The sequence below is a fragment of the Oxyura jamaicensis genome, chromosome 10 (assembly GCF_011077185.1).
Source record: "Oxyura jamaicensis isolate SHBP4307 breed ruddy duck chromosome 10, BPBGC_Ojam_1.0, whole genome shotgun sequence".
Classification (NCBI taxonomy): Eukaryota; Metazoa; Chordata; class Aves; order Anseriformes; family Anatidae; genus Oxyura; species Oxyura jamaicensis.
In genome coordinates, this window is record NC_048902.1 from 3,362,886 (window position 1) to 3,382,570 (window position 19,685).

Below are 19,685 nucleotides of genomic sequence, written 5' to 3' on the forward strand. Positions count from 1 at the left end.
TCAACAGTAAATTATTTGTTTAGCATCAAAGCTAGCAGCACAGTGAATGCTGGAGGAACATGTATGCATGCACTGCAAACACACCGCTGAGCGCCCAGCCGCTGCAGTGCAGCTCCTGTTCTGGGAGCCACTGCGCAGAGCAGGACACCAGCAAAGGGGCTCTGGGTCCTGTGCCTGGCAGGAGTGGGACAGCAGCGCCTCCACGACACTGCCATTCGCCCCAGAAAGACATCCCAGCCTCAAAAGCCACGCAGGACCTGGCTCCCATCATTCAGGCACTGGCAGCAGACTTAATCCTCAAATGGAGGAAGTTGTACACAACTGCAACAGAAGTCCAGCTTGACGAAATTCAGGAGACAAGTGGAGCCACGATTTACAGTGCAAAATGCTGTAATGGTTTGACTAAGGTGCCTCAGGAAGCCTGGAGCCCCTTTGTCATTATGGCTTTAATTCCAGCAGTGAGACTGAAATCTCTGTATCCTCTTCAGCACAGTCCTGCAAACATCTGCATAAACTGGAATAGCCTCCTGAGAACAGGCTCCAGAGCTCTGCTTCACCTGCTTGGTACATTTTGGACAGCCCAAAAAAACATGATTTCTGCCTAACCCTAAAGCAGGTCACGAAAAGGAACAACTTTCCACCAGCACTCATAGCTACGCCATAGGTTATGAAGACAGGATACAACTCCTGAGCAGCCAGGAAGGATTTCCCACTGCAGGGCTTCCAGAGCACACACACAGTTACATTATTACCTGACACACCCCATGCAGTAAGAAAAGTTGCGACTGGAAACAAAACGCCAGTGTGCAGTTACCTCTCATCACTGTTAATTAGTTACCATCGCAGATGACAAAGCAGTTACCAGTTCAGACAACTAATGCCAAGAGGGAGGTTTATAAAGCTCTAAAATAAGCTTCCTTCGGAGAAGTGGGGGGATGACCACAAGCTTTTTCTCTTGAGAGCTCAGCACAAAACCAGCAACAACGTGGTGCAGCTCCAGCAAGGGGCAGGAACAGAGGCTGCTCAGCAGCCACAATGAGATCTCCCAGAAACTCACTTGTAGCCCCCGTGTAAGGCAACATGCTGCTACCCCAATATTTTTAGGCAGATATCCAAAAGGAAGCCTTCTGTGTGAAAGTGGAAGGTACCTAGGTAAGAGCTGGCTGCCAAGAAGAATTGTTTTGGTCACATGCCCCCTTACAAATTATCCAGCTATGCAAAGTCTCAGTTTCTCCCCGCACCAATCATTCCCTCATACAATCTTCAAGGGTTGTCTGCCAAACCACGTAACAACAGGGTCCGCAGGTAGTCTTGCTCCTTCCACGGAGGAACAGCACTGAGTGAGCAGCAAGGCCTCCCTCCCCACACAGCAGCCTTGCTGTCTCCCAGGCACAGGAGGTATCTCCGTGTTGGCAGCAACCGGGCGTTCTTCCTGTTCCGTTTCCTGCAGCCTCTTGGCCTCTTCCAAAAACCTCGTTAGTTCCCAAGGACAAGTCAGACTCCTTTACTAAATACCAACCGTGCCAACTCAGGGCAAGTCATTTTTCTGAAAGCCATGTCAAAATAGAAGGGATAATTATTGAACTGAACACACACCCTTTCCAACAGCTTCAGACCTCTCTTCCAGGACGCTGGTGACATCAGACAAGGTTTCAAAGAAGTCTGTTTATTTTGAACGCCGTCAGGCAGCACTCAGTATCAGGACTACCAACCATTACAGCAAGCGGCACTATCAGGAAGGTTCTATCATCACACACTGCCTGCCTGCAGGATTCGGCCCTTAATTCTTAGTCTTACTGAATTAATGCTTCTCTTAGAGTAACAGCTCTAAAAATATCGTTACAGAACCTTCCATTCAGAAGCACAAAGAAATGTTAAGCTGGAGCCAAGGATCATCTAAGGAGAAAATTATGAAAACAGCCGCCTATGTCTGTTGCTACTCAATTAACATCTTAACATATGCCATGTTACGTTGTCTGGCTTGGCTCATATTGATAAAGAAGTAAAATGGTTGTAAAAGCATTTCAACTAAATATTTAGAAAGCAGAGCTGCAAAAGGTTGAAATCTGTTTCAATTCCTGCACTGATGACTACACTGCTTAGCTAATGGAGGCAGGGCTTTCGCTAGCACAGGCCAGTACAGAACAGCTCTTGTGAAAGGAAAGCACGCCCAAGCAGGGCATTTCCACAAGCCAACCTTGGCATCACCATTGCTGAATCCCCTCCCATCCTCACCTCTCACGGGGTGACACAGAAGAGCCAAAAAGCAGGGCTTCTGATGCCACCTAGGGGCTCTGTCCCTGCCTGCACTTTCTCTCCTGCAGATAATTCAACTTGATGTCTTACAGGCAAAATACAAAATATTACAGGCTATACTGGGGACCTGAAAAATCCTGCAACTCGGTGACTTAGGTGATAGTGTGTCATGGGATGGCTGAATGCGCCACAAAAACTGAGCTTTTCCAAGTGCCTACTTAAAAAAGCAACCGAGGGACCAAAGCCATGGACAAACAGACCATGGCAGTATAAAGATGAAGTCACACCCTACGCATTCACCTGCAGAGGCCATTTCAAGTAGCATCATCCAGTCAAACTGCAAGCTGTTTCTCAACTGACCGACTGGTTCCTTTTCCTTTCTGTGTCAGTGCCTTTATGTCAGATCATGCAAACTGTACAGCCAGAGCTGAGCTGGATTTCATTGAGTCGGATCTGTTTGCTGATCCAACAGAAAATTTCTCATCTCATTAATGCAGACGAGCTTCCCACTGAATCAATTAACTGAAGCAGCTCATCCCACCACCCCATGATCCAATGGAAGGCAGCAATCGCAGAGCTGCAGGTTCCATCATTTCAGTGATGGCTCACAAGTAGATCACTTGCAGCGTAGCATTGTAATACCCTCCTAGTGATGCCACGAGATGCCACTATCAGAGGAAACACTGATTAGTTCTGACACTATTTCAAACACTTAAAATAACAACAACAACAAAAAACCAGCAACTGAGCAGTGAGATTCAGATGACAAGTTTTGAAGACTTGGGGCTTAACAGGGACTTAAATCTCCTGCCTGTATTTAAAGACTATTTTAAAACAGGGAATAAAATCTTTATCAGACAAGTGACAAGTCTTTCCAGATACAGTTCTATTTACTTGCAGAAAAGACACTATTATCCTATTTTGTATTCTCTCCCAGGTTCTCTCAACAACTTTTTGGAAAGATTTTCTTAAATAAGGATGTTACTCTTGAAATGAATCGTAGAAATTTACCTCATGTGCAATAGCAGTTTTCTGTCAAATCCAATTGTACCTTGTCCTCTGCCACACATTTCACCTTTAAGCTAGCACAGCTGACTTCTCAAATGCCAACTTACACTGTCGTATCATGGAATTGTCACAAATGAAGACAGATGTGGACTTGAACAGACCCAGATCCATAAACAAGAGCACCGCCAGTAAGAGCAAACTTACCCCAATCTATTCATTTAAACTACTTGAACCTAGCACAAACACAAGCAAATGCAACCAAAACATTTAATACAAGACAAATGAAATCTTCCAGTACTCAAAAGCAAGTATATTCCCATTTCAGATAGAAGGTACAGGGACTGTAATTCTGTCTTGGAAGCACATGAAGTATTGTTATTTCCCTAAAGCATAAAAATAGCCAGAGTTCTGTCCGCTGGAAATGTACCAAAGTATCTAACTAAGGTCTCAGAAAAGTAAATACAGAAAGCAGCCACCAATTTGTAAATATTGGCTCTTCAGCTTGAAGGCAGACTCCTTTAATCCAAGCCAAAACACTCCTCTTTGCAATATAAGGAAGCAAGAAAAACACCAAACTGATAAAACAGTGGGACAAGCCGAGCTGCAACCAACTGATCTTCCATGTAACCTAATCTATGTCCTTCCACTTGCAGAAGAGAAAACCCAAGGTCGGTTTTAAATTAGACACAAAAAGGGGCAACACTGGACCACACGGCTGAAAAAAATACTAGATCAGCATGCCACTACATTTTAAGTTACTGCAGGTTAAAATTAGTCAAACACATGACTTCAACACTTGTTACTAAAATAAATGCAAGAAAAATATTGCATATAGGATAAAAAATATTGAATCCCTTCTAATTCCTGGGACTATGATGATTTTATACATTATTAAATAATGCCAACTATACAAAAAGCTGAACAAAGAAGGAAGATAAGGCTGCTAATGAAATGCCCGTCTCCAATGTAGCCCGTTATAATGACCTGCCAAGTAAAAACTGCTGAGAAATAATTAGTTGGCAGACATCAGAATACCTGGGTCTGAAAATTAAATATATAAACATCTCTTTTAGCTTTCTGAGGAAATCTAGCTCTATGCAAATGCTGAAGACCCATTTCCACAATTCTTAAAATAACTGGGAAAAGCCTGCCCCAGCCACAGAATGCCAGGTGCTCTATTCCAGCATCGCAACAGTCACTAAGTTCCTGTTTTCTATTTCTCTTTTAAATGACTTAAATACACTTTTTGGCTACAAATTAGTTGAATAAACTCTTAGAAGAAACAAGAAAATGGTTTTATACGTTTCTCACCCCTGTTTTTTTCAGCACTGATCTAAATTAAAATCAGTGTATGTTGTTACCTTCAGGCAGGACTCTATACCAAAGATGTGCTGCCCTCTGTACATTATGTGGGAAGGTGGTAACGCCTTCAGAGGAGCTGCATCCTGTATTTATTTCTGACAATCCATACGAGGCACTGCAGGGTATTCCAAGATCAGTCTGCATGGATCAATTGCCTAGAAAGCCTAAACACAGAAAGCACAGGGTGATCTAAATAAAACTACATGAATCAAGTCCTAGTTGAGAAGTCTTTTTGTCTAAAGCATGTCCTGCTAAAAGCAGAAAGGTTTGTGGCTAAATGGCAAATCACCTATCATAATGGGTCACATATTTCACAACGAAAACTGCTTTTAAAACTAATTACAAAGCAACCAACCAACCGTTGCTGTTTGTGAATTCAGTCTGTAGATAGCTGTGAGATCTGCTACTGCAGTTTCAGCCATGGTCAGCAGAAGCCCAGTCCAGTTACAACATTATTACTCAAGGCTTCTATTTCTAAAGGGCCCGACTGGGAGATGCTAGAAAGCATGACGAGATTTGTCTCAAGCCTTTCTCCCACATGGCTCTACGAAAGGATGCCTAGTCAAACTACAGGGGGGGCACTCCTCAGCAGCACTTGAAAGAACAGAAAAAAGGAAACGCACCCACAAATAGAGGTGCATGGAACTCCTCTGTACCATCAACTTGAGAAAGACAAAAGTATTTCACTTGCCTGCAGAGCACCAGGACAGAGCACAGCGTAACACAGGATGTGGACCTGCCTCAGACTATCAAGCCTCCAGCATTAGCAGTGCTACCACAAGGGCTCCCAGCCGTCCAGACTGCAGGCACACGTTTTCCAGTGCTGGCACAGGTGCCAGGGCAGCGTATCTAAGCCTGCTGATAACAGGTGAGTTTCTGTTCATTTCTCGTAGTTCCTTTTGACATCTCCACAACCTGCAGCTACCCGAGCTGCTTTTCATTAACAACAGGTTTGCTACCGGTTGCACCTCTTCTTTATCCTATTAATTTGGTAACCAGGATGGTTATCACCTGCTGAGCAGTGCCATACCCCGGCTCTACCCTGAGCAAGCCCCAGCACACGCCAAGCCCAGCGCTGGGCACAGAGACACCGCCACCGGATGGGTCCCACAGAGCTCAGGTGCCCCACACACTCGTCCCCACTCCAAACCCAGCAGGATCAACAACTGCAGGTTTCCCATTACCCACTTGGGAAGGAGTCCTGACTGCCCCAGGATATAGTAAGTGTTCTCCAAGCATCTGCCTACACTTCTTTCAGGCTAGGTGGGCACGGGTGCTCCACCATGGGAAAAGCAACGCCTCTCCCTGACATGGGCTGTGCCGTTCACTGGCACATCCTGTAACCCTGCTCCTATCCCCGACGCTTTTGTAGGGGTCAAAATTTAAAAACTGACTACACGCAGGATTAACACAGCACCGCTGCCTGTAGCAGCAGCCATACAACCCTCTCAGTTCCTCACTGCTGTTCAACAGCCATGGGTTCCTTCCAGCCCCCATCCTTCAGCCTTGCACCCAGGGGCGTTTCTCTCACCTCCCCTTCCAGGCTTCAGCACACTCCAGACACAGGAACTGCATGGTCTAAAGAGCCACAAGTAGCCAAAAGTCTCTTGCCTACCTCAAACGTCATTTCACTGAACACCAAAGCAGTACATCCTGTAGGCTTTCCACCCTAGTATTTAATTCCAAAACTAAGATCTTAAGAAGAGTAACAAACACATGCTACTCCACATCTCAAAGGTTTAGTTTGGAAAGTTTGAGCTCCCTTAGCCTGCAGCCCAGGTGTACTTTAGTTTACTTGCAAACTCAAGAGCTTGTCTAAACCTGTAAGCTGCACCTGATTAAAATTAGGGCTGCACAAAATTTAATTAAGTTAAAACCATGTAAGTTCATACCTGCAGACACCTATTTCAATTTGTACCTACAGAGCTCAGCCTGGACAGCTGCACTTGCTCATAGGTGGCAGTTAAGCTGTTTCAAGCGAGCACCTTAGGTGAGCCTGCACTGCATGAGCAGCTGCCCCAAGGCAGGACCACGCTCGCCAGCTCCCCGGCAGAGGCACCACCAGGCCCGTGCAGCTTCATGGCAACCCCAGCAGCCAACTCCACCGTCACCGCCGCATGGACTGCCAGCACAGGGCATCATTCATCCAAGTCACCGTCACTCCACCCACAGCCTCCTTCACCGCAACTGCAATGAATGAGCAAACAAGTTTATCAGATTCTTTATTTCCTCTAGCACGTAACTTCTAAATGGGCATCATCGACAGGAGGCAACCAACCAGTACTTTGTATTCCACGGTAGGGCTTGTTGCTCCTTAAGCACTCATACCTATTTTAAAAGCTCTCGTTTTGTTCAACTTTTCTTTCAAAAACAGAGCAGAGGGCATGTGACCTGCCGCCGTGTGAACTGCTGAAACTGCAGCCTTGCAGCTCAGAAACTGAGTTCAGCACCCTCCTAGGAGGGCTGCAGATGTTCTGAATGTAGAACAGTTACATGGATTCATTATTCACAATACGTCCACGCCAAACATCCTAAAGACCTGCAGAGTTATACCACGACTTACTTAGTGTAACAGTTAGAAAGAAAAAAGGTTGTCCTCGATTAAATCTAAAACGGATTTACAGATTTTAACAAACTACATTAAGTTTCTGAATTTCCCCAAATCAGTGCACCAGAAAACTAAGTTTAGGTTGGATATAGACAGAAAGTTACTGAAGCAATGTTCACTGAGATAATCGCACTGTTGAAATTCACCTGTAGGCTGCAGCACACAACTGGCTAACACCTCTGGGCATCTAACAACCTGCTGAACTACATTTGTTCCCACCCTCATGTGAACCATGATGTCTTGTCTGATGGATCCCTCCGGAAAGAGGGACGTGGTCTAACAACACGACAGAATTGATTGGTCTGGTTCATTCCTGTGAGCCACACCAGGTGTAAACATGCCGGTACGAGAGCAGATGTCTGCACTAAAGGAATGAAAACGTCTTTTCCCAATTATTAGCACATTTTGATTTCAATTTTCGAGGTGCTTTTCCACTCCTTTACCGAGTAGCTGAACGAATCGAGTCAACCTCACCTGAGTTTGACAAATTTAGGTAGGCCCACGTCTTCCAGAAGAATGCACTTGAGCTATCTCCTGCTCCTACCTTGAGCCAAATTTGACACAGAGCCACCGGTATTTAAAGTATTGAGTGCTAACTATGAAATTCTCTGAAGAGCCAAGAGTCACTCTGAATTAACAATTACTAGATTCTGCACTGAAAACACTTCTCCACGGTAAGTATTTTCACCCTGAACATCTGGAGCTACTGACAGGCAAGATCCAAGTACATGGGCATGTGTCTGTGATTACAGAAATAGGGCTTCCACTCACTCAAACAGCTGAACTTCTGTGTTTATTTTAGCTGCAAGTTTCACCAACTTCACCAAGTACAACCATGATGGTATAGGAACCTGCTTTCTTAATCCCTCAAGAGAAGTTAGCTTCAAGAATGGAAGAGAGAGATGCCGTCCGTGGGAAAGTGTGCAAGGAGAGCTAGATGGGGACAGCTTAAACTTGGTGGTACTGAACAGAAGAACAAAAAATCATGGATTTCGTTCTTATTGTCAGTGGTACAACAATTTTTTTGCCTTCATTAACCAGGAAAATTGACTATTTATAGCGTACACAGACAGCTGTCTGAATATATGCATGGATCAGGAATTTAATTACATAAATTAAATCTTCATGGTCAGCTTCTAGCGTTTTTTGCCTACGTAAATGATAATTTACAAAATCATTTTTTTAATTGATAATTCACTACGAAGTGCATTTAGACAAACTTTCGCCCGATGTCGTGCACAGAAGCCAACATTTCCAAACTGCTGTAAAAAGCAAGTCTTTTTCCTTATGCCTTAAGCACGTTTGTTGATCATGTTTCTTTCAGTCTGACTCAGTAAGCTCTCTCTAGTTGTTGAATTCAGTGAATGGTTTCTGCTCAGAACATCCCTATTCAGATGTTTAGAACTAGATGCGACAATCCCGCTTCACTCACTTGTTGAATGGAAGAGACAAATACACTTTTCTCTCAGCTGCCAATTCATTTCTCAATGTTCAACCAGTTCATCATTGAACAGTACCATCGGGGTCAATCCTAACAAATGTAACTTTGCAGAGCAGGCTGCTGGAGCCCGAAGCTGCCTTAATTCCTCAGCTTGCTGTGGTTCCAGGTGTGCAGCTAGCAATTACTGACAGCAAGTTAATTTGACTCTTTTAAATATCAACTATCTAGTAAGTTTACATGACTACTATTAGCAACTGTAGTCCCTAACACAGCTTCTCATTTAAAATGCAGACTTAATAAAAATAAATAAAAGCCAAGGAAACAGGCAAGCTTTTTATGCATCCTTTCTGAAAGGAAGGCTGTATTTCAGAGCTTGGATACAAGGTTCCTGTGCCACAGTCTGACAGCAGTAAGAGTGTTTCAAAATGATTTTTGGCCTTTGTTTCCGACCGTCTCATCCCAGTAGAAAGAGCTGCAGCTTCCATACACGGGAAGCAAGAGACGTCACCGGCGCCTGATCCGCAGCTCTGGACTTTCACATAACCCAGCCCCAGAACTGCGGAGCGCTTGTTTACCTTTCATTGAGAAACACTGCCACAAGTATGAAACGACAAAATCCACAGCGTAGGAGACTGCAGTAGTAGGTGCGTGACGGTGCGTCAGGACCAAGACAGGCTGCTTCAGCTAGATGTCCGTTCTGCAAGGGGGCCTCCTCTAACGGGGCAGCAAGGAGCACCTGATGCCTGCATGCTCTGCCAGAGGAACTACACCCTGCACGTTGATATCACGAAAGATAAAAAGGACCTGTGTAATGGCTGGCTGACCCTGAAGCTGAAACCTCAAGTCCCACTTTCAGATTGCCTCCACACACCTCAGACACTGCTCGCGCAGCATGCATCCAGCACCACTGTGAGCAGCTCTCCCACAAGCTTGATAGGCACCCAAGCCGCTTGATAGAATTGGCAACGAAAATAGCACGTGGTACTAGAGGAGGGGGGATTCACTATTTTTCAAAACAGGAGTTAAAATTCCATCCACAAAAATATTGTATTAAACGTACCTTAAAGCTTGTTAACTTCTGGTACTGAAAAACTGCCTTTTGTATTTTAGTGTGGCAATGCTGCTGGAGAGGAAGGGAGAAAGCACACAGGAGTAAAATAACAAAGACTACTCCAAGTATTTTCAGGTGACTTCGAAACAAGGGAAAGAAGCTGCAGAGGAGGATGCAGAACAAATTGCCCATCCTATAATCCAGCACACCTCAGACTCAAGCTAGTTCTTTTCTGTCCAAGAGATGCTCTTGAGGTGGACACTTCCAGGCAACCTCGTATTGAGAAAAAAGTTCCAACAGTTTGTCTGTATTGCTGACAGCTTTAAAAATAAGTTAATTCACTCCTTTATAGGCAACCAAAGTAATGAACTGTAATTCCTCCTGTCCAATGCAATCCAACTTTTCCACTGGCAGAAGTCCCAACAACCTTTTACTGGCACTTAGGAATTTTTGACTAAGAAATATGGATTGCCTCCATGCCCGTGAGACTACCCATCAGAAAGGACAGCCATAAATTACAGACGTTGACATTAAACCACAAATTTCCTCTAAGGGGAGATACAAAGATGCCTCAACAAACAAGTTCTCCCCAGTAACAAGATTTTCTTCCCAGACTTGAAGTACCTGACAAGCAGTAGGCGACACCATCCACATCCAGCTCCGGGGAAAAGCTAGGCAGGATCTGTCATTCTGGAGGAGCACAGGTGCATCCTGAGAAACACACGTCCTTAGATGCATCCCCCAACCCTGCAACAGCCCCGCACTTCACCATGCAATATGTTTATAGGCTGCTGCTAGAAAAAGCTAACAGCTGATGCAACCTCAGCAATATGTAAGGGCAAGATAAAAACTTGAAAGGATGCCACGTTGCAAACCCTGGACAGTGTCCATCATGTCCATCTCCTTTACACAGAAGCCAAACAAGAAGACTGTCACTCTCGACACACAAACAGTACCCCAAGTTCATCCCTGAGCTGAATTTTGTGATGGCCTCAGCGCAGTGAGCAGGCAGCCAGCGCACTCTCAGCAGGCAGGAAGTTGCTCCTGACCATAGCTACCATGCGGGGTTAAACTAAAACCAAAGCAAAAAGCTCCTTCTGCAGCTGTACCAAAGGATCATTAAATGCAAAAGACGTGCTTAAAATACTCTGTTTACCAAGATGATGAAGGCGGCACGGGCGCTCCAGTTCACGTTAATACATCTGCAGTCCATTGCAGGCCCCTAGGCAGCCTGTACGCAGCAGCCAGTGAAACCAGCAGCCCCACGCGACAGTCCTATGTTGAAAGGTGGAACCAAAACACACCTCAGTTTTCTACAACTAATGCAGGGGATGAAGTACAAAAATGGAAGTGCTTATGTAAAAAAAAGACAACTTGGTTCATATGAAAAAAAAAGTAAGCTCTTCAGGTAGATTTTTAAACATAATCCCAGCTACTAGGGACTGTTTATTTCCTAAGTGACTTGGGAATTTTTAGGAATTGGGAAAGGGAAAGAAAAAATATTTAAAGCAATACAGGCAAAAGGTTCCCATCCTCACCTGCTCCTACAGTGCTGAGAGCACATTATATTGAATGTATGTACTGAAGAACAGGCTTAAAATTATCCCTCTCTAAATGGCCACTTCGGGGTGGGGAGCGTCACGAGAAATCTCCTAGAACCCACACTGTGTGGCGCTATCATTTACAACTCTTACTGAATAAAATACAGCAACAGACCCCCAGCCCCACAAACTAACAGAACTCAAACTAATCATAATGTTATGTAGCAAACAAGACTTGGGCATTCTGAAGGTGTTAAACACCACGTGCAATTTATTTTACACTACAAGTAGTTTGCGTATCCTAAGCTTACCCCTCCTGCTCAGCTGAAAACCTGCACCATTCACTAGGTGGGATTCCAAGCAGCTACAGAAGCAGAGCTTTGCACGTCTCTTGCCTGTTCAGGTCCCCTCTGCCTAACTTGCAGTGGGGGTCACCAGCAGAGACCATCCCCATCTACCACGGCTGCGAGAAAGCAGAGCCTCCCTGCCCTTCGACTGATGGAATGTCACTGCATCAACCACGAGCAATTAAGAACAAGAAACAGGGAAAACATTCAGGAAGTTTTGAATGTTCTTCCACTGTCTTAATGATTAAATATTCAAAACCAGAAAATACTTGGCAGCTTCCTGAAAGCCTGTTGGTGGTACAGCAACTGATAACAAGCGTCCTACTTGATGACAGATAATCCTTTTTCCATTAAATCAAGAAAGCACTATAATTGAGATACTGGCTAACTCCACTCAAAACAAAACAAAACCTTAAAATTCCCATAGATCTGAGGGAACACAAGACAGCATTCCAACAACTTGGGAGTTTTTAGATGTATTTAGGGGATTTTTCTCACTGGCTTGAAAGAACCAATTTGTGCCAGCCTTCTGTCTAGGCTCTTTCTGGATGACAGATCATTGCAATTTTATCTACTTAATTTACCTTTTAAATCATCCAACAATAATCTTTCAAACACGCAGTCCAGCACTCTATCGGGACTGCTCTAGAGGAATGCTACAAGGCTACGTCCATTTCCTGTCTTTCAATTTTGAAATAATGAGATTCTTCTTTATATATGAAGCTTTGCAATATTAGATATTAGAAAGAAAGGCTTGAACCAAAAATCCAAATTTGGATCGTGATCTGAATTTTGCAGCTCTGGCCCTTCTCCAAATACTTCTGTTTGGCAAGCTGCAGAGTGGAGTAACAAGAGAAGGCAACATACATAAGTTATGGGATCTGTATAAAAACATTAAGCTCAACCCCTGCGCTCAACCACACACACACACAAAGCACCCCAAGCCCCAGTTAATAAAAAGATTAATCAGAGCTTCATATAAATCTGATCACCCAAACCTGAGAAATACTGACATCTTAACCACGTGTATTGCTTTTATTTTTTTCCTTTTTTATTTTAAAGAGCATTCAGACAATTTGGGGGATGGCTCAGCGTTCTCATCAGACAGAGATGTGGATTCCTACCTGCCACTGGTGTACACACGTGCAAATCAAACAGAATTGCTCCAAACTGCAAGCAACCCACCTACAGAGGCCTGAGGTAACAGACCTGCAATTCTGTGCTTATTAAGAACTCATTAGAAATGCCACCCTGAAAACCACGATGTCACACTTGCTTCAACAAAGAGAGATCCTGTGGTGGTAAGTAAAATGTTTATGAAACAAGGAATTGCGTACGTTTGATCCTGAGAAGTCAACAGTTTCATGCACTCCTATGCATTTTAAATGAATGGCAGCAGAACTTAGCCAAGTCTTACTATTTGAATACTGTTTTTCTCCCCACATACTTTATTAGATCCTATTGTTTCAAGAAACAAAGAAAAACAAAGCCCACGAACAAGGGTGAAAAACCCACTCTTCCTAAAAGCAGCTTTACAGAGCTCGTCTCTCCGCAAAGCTGTTCCACCCAACTCAGAGCCAGGATATTCAATAAAACCTCAACTCCATTCTCAAAAGGTTACATAAAGGTCAGCGTTCGTTTTATTCGGGTTTATTTTCGAACCTTGTAAAAATGCCTGCAGACCAAATTGGCTTCCACACCTGCTGACCTAGAAACTCCAGCACCATGGTGGCCGTGCCCCGTTTCGGCACGCTGCTGCTCCTCCCACAGCGCCCTGGCACCGAGCGCTGCGTGCCGCTGACCTGCCCGCGCCCGGCAGGTTGGGGAGGAAGGCCTGCTCAGTAGCAAGGGGGGCGTTCAGCAGAGGGCAACTGTTCTTTCAAGCCACTTCAGGGAGAAGGAATTCTTCCAGCAGAGCTTCCCCCCAAAAGGAAGGTTTTCCTCCATTGAGAAATGGATAGTGAGAGATGGAGGGTGGAAACCTGGGCCTCTTTCGAGGGAACCAAAGGTCTCAAAACAACCCACGGAGCAGCCATCCTCTGGGAACAGAGGATATTGTAGGACAAGTGACAAATGGTGCAGGTTTTATTTAGCCCAACTCAGGAGATCTGCACCACAGATGGTTACACCCTGGCACTGTTCTGAATGTGCTTATGGTTGAAGAGAAATAGGCACGTAAAATGATCAGACAAATGGTTTTACAGCAACATCGTCCCTAGGAGATGGCTCTTACCTTCCAAGTCTGGTTTTCTCTGCAACAGCAACAAGGGAGCTACCTTGAGCAACGCACGTGGACACAGATGGAGTCAAGTGAAACAAACCCCATTTTCTGTCCCTACCCATCTGAGGAAGCAGAGTGTGAAGAAGAATGACGTGCTGTTAGATGCTCTGTCCACGGAAGGCCAACCTCTCCTGAAATCATCAAGACCTACTCTAAAATATTGCCCATAGCTCATTTTTTTCCTGTGTATTTCACTGCTTATGTACTACGTTGGGAAATACATTCAGGACAGGGAAGTCTCACAATCATCTGCAAACAACAGACCATAAAGACAGGGAAAACTGAGTTAGCGACAAGAAACATTTGCGGTTTTACAACACCTCTTAGCTGAGGAGCTGGAATTACTTTTTCCAAGGGGCTAAACACACCTCTGATGTTACTTAGACTTACTGCATTAAGGGTAGCCTGTACATTAGTCAACAACAATTCTAGCTCTTCCTCAAACTTGTCAATAATCCTTTATTAATTTATTATTATTATTATTAAAGAATTACAAAAACTTTGTTTTACATCCTCAACAGCGAACTGGCCAGAAGGAAGGAGGGCTTGGCGCACTCTGGGCCGGGGGCACAGAATAACCAGGAAGAGCCTGTAATCAGTTACAGGAACTTCAGTTCTCCACACAATTTCAATAGACCGTTTAACAAAATATAGAGGCTTTTTTTTTGTTGTTTTGCTTTTATTCTCTGTCTTCCCCTCCCAAGCTACAGAAAACTGAAAAATTGTACGTGCAGATGGATTAGTCTATAGATGAATCCAACCTGCCTCAAAAAAAAAAAGAAAAATCTTTTAAAATATACGTGAGGGGTTTTATGGGAAATTCAGCTGTAGTAGATAACTACCAGAAAGGTGTTTGCACCCACATTTTCTAAGAGCCTGAAACACCCTCTCAGCTTCCCTCTTCATTGTCAGGTATCTTGTTAAAAATATTAAGACTGTCAATCATTTTTTCCACTCACCCAACCACATAAACAAGTAGTAATTCCTATTATGAAAAACCTCAATGGCATTTCCCAAAGTGCGGCGCATTTACCAAGCCAGCAGTCTAAGTGACGACGCACTCTTGCCAACAAGAACTAATGAGGAGTGAGAATTGCAATTGCAGGAGTGGTATAAGTCACGACAAAGAACGGCGCTTTCCAAAGATTAGAAAATATTGATATTAAAATCAGCTAACCTGGTTTTCTAGCTCAATACAAAAAGCCCAGAACTCACCGAGGCACAATTTACCTCCTCCTGCCCCTTCACCAGGACAAACTGGGCCTTAGACCCATGTAATTTAGCACCATGTGGCCCAGCTCATGCGGTTTTCCAGTACAACTTCTAGCTAGAGGAGTGATTTGAGGACAAAAATTACGGATCTGAAGCCTACACCCACATCCAGTTCAAAAGACTAGAAAAGCAATGCTTTGAGTTTGCCACTCTGTGCTGCCCAGTCCTCAGCACGGTTCACACGGGAGATACTGGGGATGGGGAGGCGAGAAGTTAATCTCTTGGGCAGAATTACTGCACTCAAATCACATCAGATAGCTGTAGGACAAAGAGCTGAGATCCTGGCTAAGTGAAAGAAACGGGGACCAACTCACACACAGACACAAGTACCAGATTACTATTTACACCAGTAAACAAGTACTCATTTAAGAGCCATCACCAGTTATTTTCAACTGTGATCAAGAAAACAAACCCATCCATTTCTTCAGTGCTCGTAGCTACGGACTGGATTTGTGATTAATGCAGTGAGCAAAGGGATGAAATTGTCTAAAATTGTTGGTCCTTTTCATCCCCCCCAGCAGGAGCAGAGAACATCAGCCACCACCCTTCTCCCCCGGTGATCTCCTTATCCCGGTCCTCGTGCCACGCTCCTTTGCATACGTTACTGGCTGCCTTCAGCTACAGGAGATTCTTTGGCAACTTAATGTGATAATGAGTAGACTCCGTCTTCACCGGCATATGTCTGGGTACAGAAATATCCCATACAAACATCACATGTTTGTAAATACAGTACCCTCACCCAAAGAAAATAATTGAAACCCCATTAGTCTATATGCTCAGACAGCTGACTCGGGAGGTTTTCCCGCCTCGGGCTCTAATGTCTGGACAAAAAGCTATTAATAAATATAAAAGCTTGAAAATGGATCTAAGGGAAATACAAACAGGCAGATTAAGGCCCAGTGTCCAGTGAAGACTCGGGCAACGCACAAACCCGCCCAAACTGACATTAATCAGGTCGTCTGGGCTCCGCAAAGACGTATTCTTCCTAGTCTAGACTTCTAATCCGTCAGTGGGAAAAGACATCTAATATTATTTCTGTCCTTTTCATCGACACCGTAAGAACTCGTCCGACTGTCTGAGCAAGTCATACTTAACACGAACCAAAACAGACACGGCAGTGTTGGACGTGTTCGAGTGGGGCAGCTAGGAAAAACACAGCTAGACAGCGATGAACTTTTAACTTCGGTTTGGCTACAAATAATTAATCGGCAGCAACCACGCAGCATACCTGCTCCATGTGCACACAGTGCTGTAATGTGAACAAATGCTTCCTGATTTGTTGTTCTGCACAGCTAAGACACTCTTTCTCCCCCTTCTCCGTCCACACTAATTTATATAGAAGGGAAAACAAAACAAAACCCAGACTGGACTCCTACCAAGCACGTTTTAAAATCCTCAGCACATAATCTGACTGTGCCTTCAATTTTAACCAGCAGGACCTAACCTATTGTTTGATTTTAAGGGACTTTGCATATTCACAATTACTGGAGCTACTTTTGTCAAACTACATTTTAATCTAATAAACAGAATAAATTAAGTATGAGTTGAAATAATGAATAACTCATTGTCCCCCTTGAGGCCTACATCACTTACTATATTTATATTTGTCTGCACAGTGCAAGGACATGCAGAGACTTGTTTGTGATCCTCAAGTCCAGTATTTCAGTAGCTGCTATATTTTGCTTCACTGTTCTAACTGACAATACATTTTGACGACTAAAACCTTTTTTTAAAGAAACAAAACAAAACTAAAAATACCCATTCAGTGCACACAAACGCGTATGAGAAAAGAGGCAAAAATAAATACAGACGAGTGCTTATCTAGGTGTGCTAAATCCTTAGGGAAGGAAACAAGGACTTCGGCATGCCAACTGGCCAGCACACACAACTGGCAAGGCACAGGAGGGGAGGAAGAGAAGGGAAAGCAGAAAAGAGGAAGCTCTTCTGCACGTTGCACCTAGCTCTGTTAACAACAGAGCACTGCCATTTTCACAAGCCCTCCCCACGGTCTCTTACACTGTTTATTCATTACCAGCACATGGCTCCTACTGAACAGGACAACAGATCCTAGGCTGCAAGTGCAGAAGAGGTGACTTTCCACTCTTTTCTCTGGGTGCCGTATGCGCGACGTCCCTGGCAATGCTCCTCAGCCTCGCTGCTCAAGAACAACTGCATCTACACTACAGCGTGAATTAACACGGAACTCGAGCTCCCAACGAGGTCTGGCTGGTAGCAATACAGAAACAGGGAAGCACACAGAACTCGGAGCAGTCACAGACAAAAGCTTTGAAGATGCCAAAGAACAGGTTACATTGCAGAAATGACCTGATCTCCAAATACTGCATTTCTGCAGCATAACCTGCAAGGAACTGACACCGTCTGTAAGTGGCAGAGAAGTTCCAGCCCCGTGCAGAGAGCTGTCAGGTAGCCAGGGAGGAAAGGTCATGCTCATGTGAGGAATGTCTGTGAAACCACCCCAGGAGACAGGGCTGCAAGGTGCTGGCAAAACCTCTGCTGGTCGCAGGCACTTGGCACCAGGCGAGCCACTCACATCGGGCAAAACTCTGCATTCCTTTGTACCGAACAGGGAGTCAGGCCATTCATCAAGTGTACCTGAATCAAATAAGCAATCTTCATTTAAAATGCTAACGTATGCGCTCTTTTTCCTTGAAAAGAAAACCCAGAATAGAAGGGGAGGTTTTGCTTAGTAGCCATTTTGTCTTCAACTTGGACATGATACCTAATCTGAATGTAATGTAAACATGCTCTCTAAGGCTCATTTCCAAACAGCACGTTCATGGAAAGAGAAGAAAATCTATAAAGGACACCACAAAATACCCTAATAAATTAGGACAGTGTCAAGATTTCGTGGTCTAAACAGACAGGAAATTCTGCAGTTTGTGTTTCTTCTCTAGGTCATGTTGCAGAAAAAAACAAAACAAAAGGTAGCAAGTGTTGATTAAGGACGGGTGAATTATTGCTTACTGTTTCAATTCTAAAAAACAACAACAACCAAACAATAGACACAATTTCTGCATGCCATTCAGTAAAATAACCTGAAGGGAAAAATATATTTGGATTTTTTTTCTTTGACAACCACACAGATTCAAAACATAAAAGCTAACTATAGTATCAATTGAGATGCACGCTACATCGATGTTTTTATTAGGATGAACGCACACATATAGCCATATTATATACACGGTGCGTATCTGTGGAAGGTATGATCTATGATGAGTAACCTATATTTACAATTCCCCAGTTTCACAATACCGTATCAGCCCCCTCAGCCAAAAGCAGCCTTTAAAGGCATACAGAAAATGTAAATAGTGCAGGTGGTAGCCTCTTGGGGATCGGGGCTGGGGGGGAACGACCTAGCATTTCCTCTGCAGAGCAAGTTAAACTCAATTCATCTCTTCACCCCAAATGTGCACAAAATTATTATTGTTAACCAAAATGTTGGTTTTCTGTGAATTTTCATTTAATTGGGGGGTGGGAGGGGTGGATTACTGGGCAGTAACTTGCAAGCCATCACCGCAAGTTTCAGCCAAAACTGCATTTTGTTTGCCAGCCTGGAAATTCAGAAGAGCAGGGGTGCATAAGGAGGCTGGAAAAATGCCCTCGTACTGCAAGGCTCTGCATTCCTGGCTGCATCAACACTCCACGCTGGGGGTCTCGCCTGAACCAAGAAACAGCCGTGCAAACAGAAGGCTGTGCAACGTGCCGCCTAATTAAAATGCCTTCAGCAGGTGAGATGATACCCCTGCGTTTCAACAGAGCCGCACCGTAATTACCATTAGCCTTGAATACAAATGAACCCAAACACGCAGCACCACCGACCAACCCCTTCAGCGCACGGGACTGGCCGTTGGGGGGCCAGAAATAAATAACAACAAGCATACTAACGAGGCGGAGGGAGGCTCGCTGCCGGCCAGGGGCACACCTGTGCGCGACCCCGCGTGTTTTCGGGGGGGAGCACAAAGGGGCCGCGCCCCCCCCCCCGCCCCCCAGCGCGGCGCCCCCCTGCCCCTTGCCCCCTGCCCTTACCAGATGGAGCTGCGGATCTTGTCCTGCAGCGCGCTGGCCTCGCCGCCCTGCAGCCCGGGCACCAGGGCCGGCAGGGCCCCGGGGGGCGCGGGGGTGCCGGCCGGCCGCCGCGGGGGCTGCCCCTCCGCCTGCTGCTCCTCCGCCATGGGGGCGAGGCGGCGGCGGCGGCGGGGGCCGAGGGGGGGGCGGACGGGGTGGCGGCGCGGCGCTGCCCGCTGCAGGCGCTAGGCCTCTGCCGCAGCCCTCGCGTGAGTCGCCTTCCCCCGCTGCCCGGGGGACATCACGGGCGGGGAGCCCAGCCGCGTCCCGCCGCTACGCCGCAGGATGGCGAGCCCGGCCCGCGGCACGGCGCATGGCGGCCCGGCCTCCTCCGCCTCCTCCTCCTCCCGCTGCCTCTCTTCGTCGCCCTCCCGCCGCCGCCGCTCCGCGCAGGGTGCCCGGGCGCTTCCCCCGCCTCGCGGCACCTGGCCC

General features: G+C 45.4%; 1 protein-coding gene across 2 annotated transcripts in view; it reads right to left on the reverse strand.

Moving 5' to 3' along the window:
• RFX7 (regulatory factor X7) overlaps positions 1-19,679 on the reverse strand; it is a 53,330-nt gene extending 33,651 nt beyond the window's left edge. Inside the window, exon 1 of one of the 2 annotated variants that reach the window (XM_035335378.1) lies at positions 19,215-19,679. In XM_035335378.1, the coding sequence (XP_035191269.1) occupies positions 19,215-19,360 (146 nt within the window). In that variant the 5' untranslated portion in view covers positions 19,361-19,679. Of the gene's footprint in view, positions 1-10,350; positions 10,829-19,214 lie in introns of those variants that run through there. The other variant, XM_035335379.1, reaches the window with a different exon arrangement.
• Between the last annotated feature and the right edge of the window lie 6 nt (positions 19,680-19,685).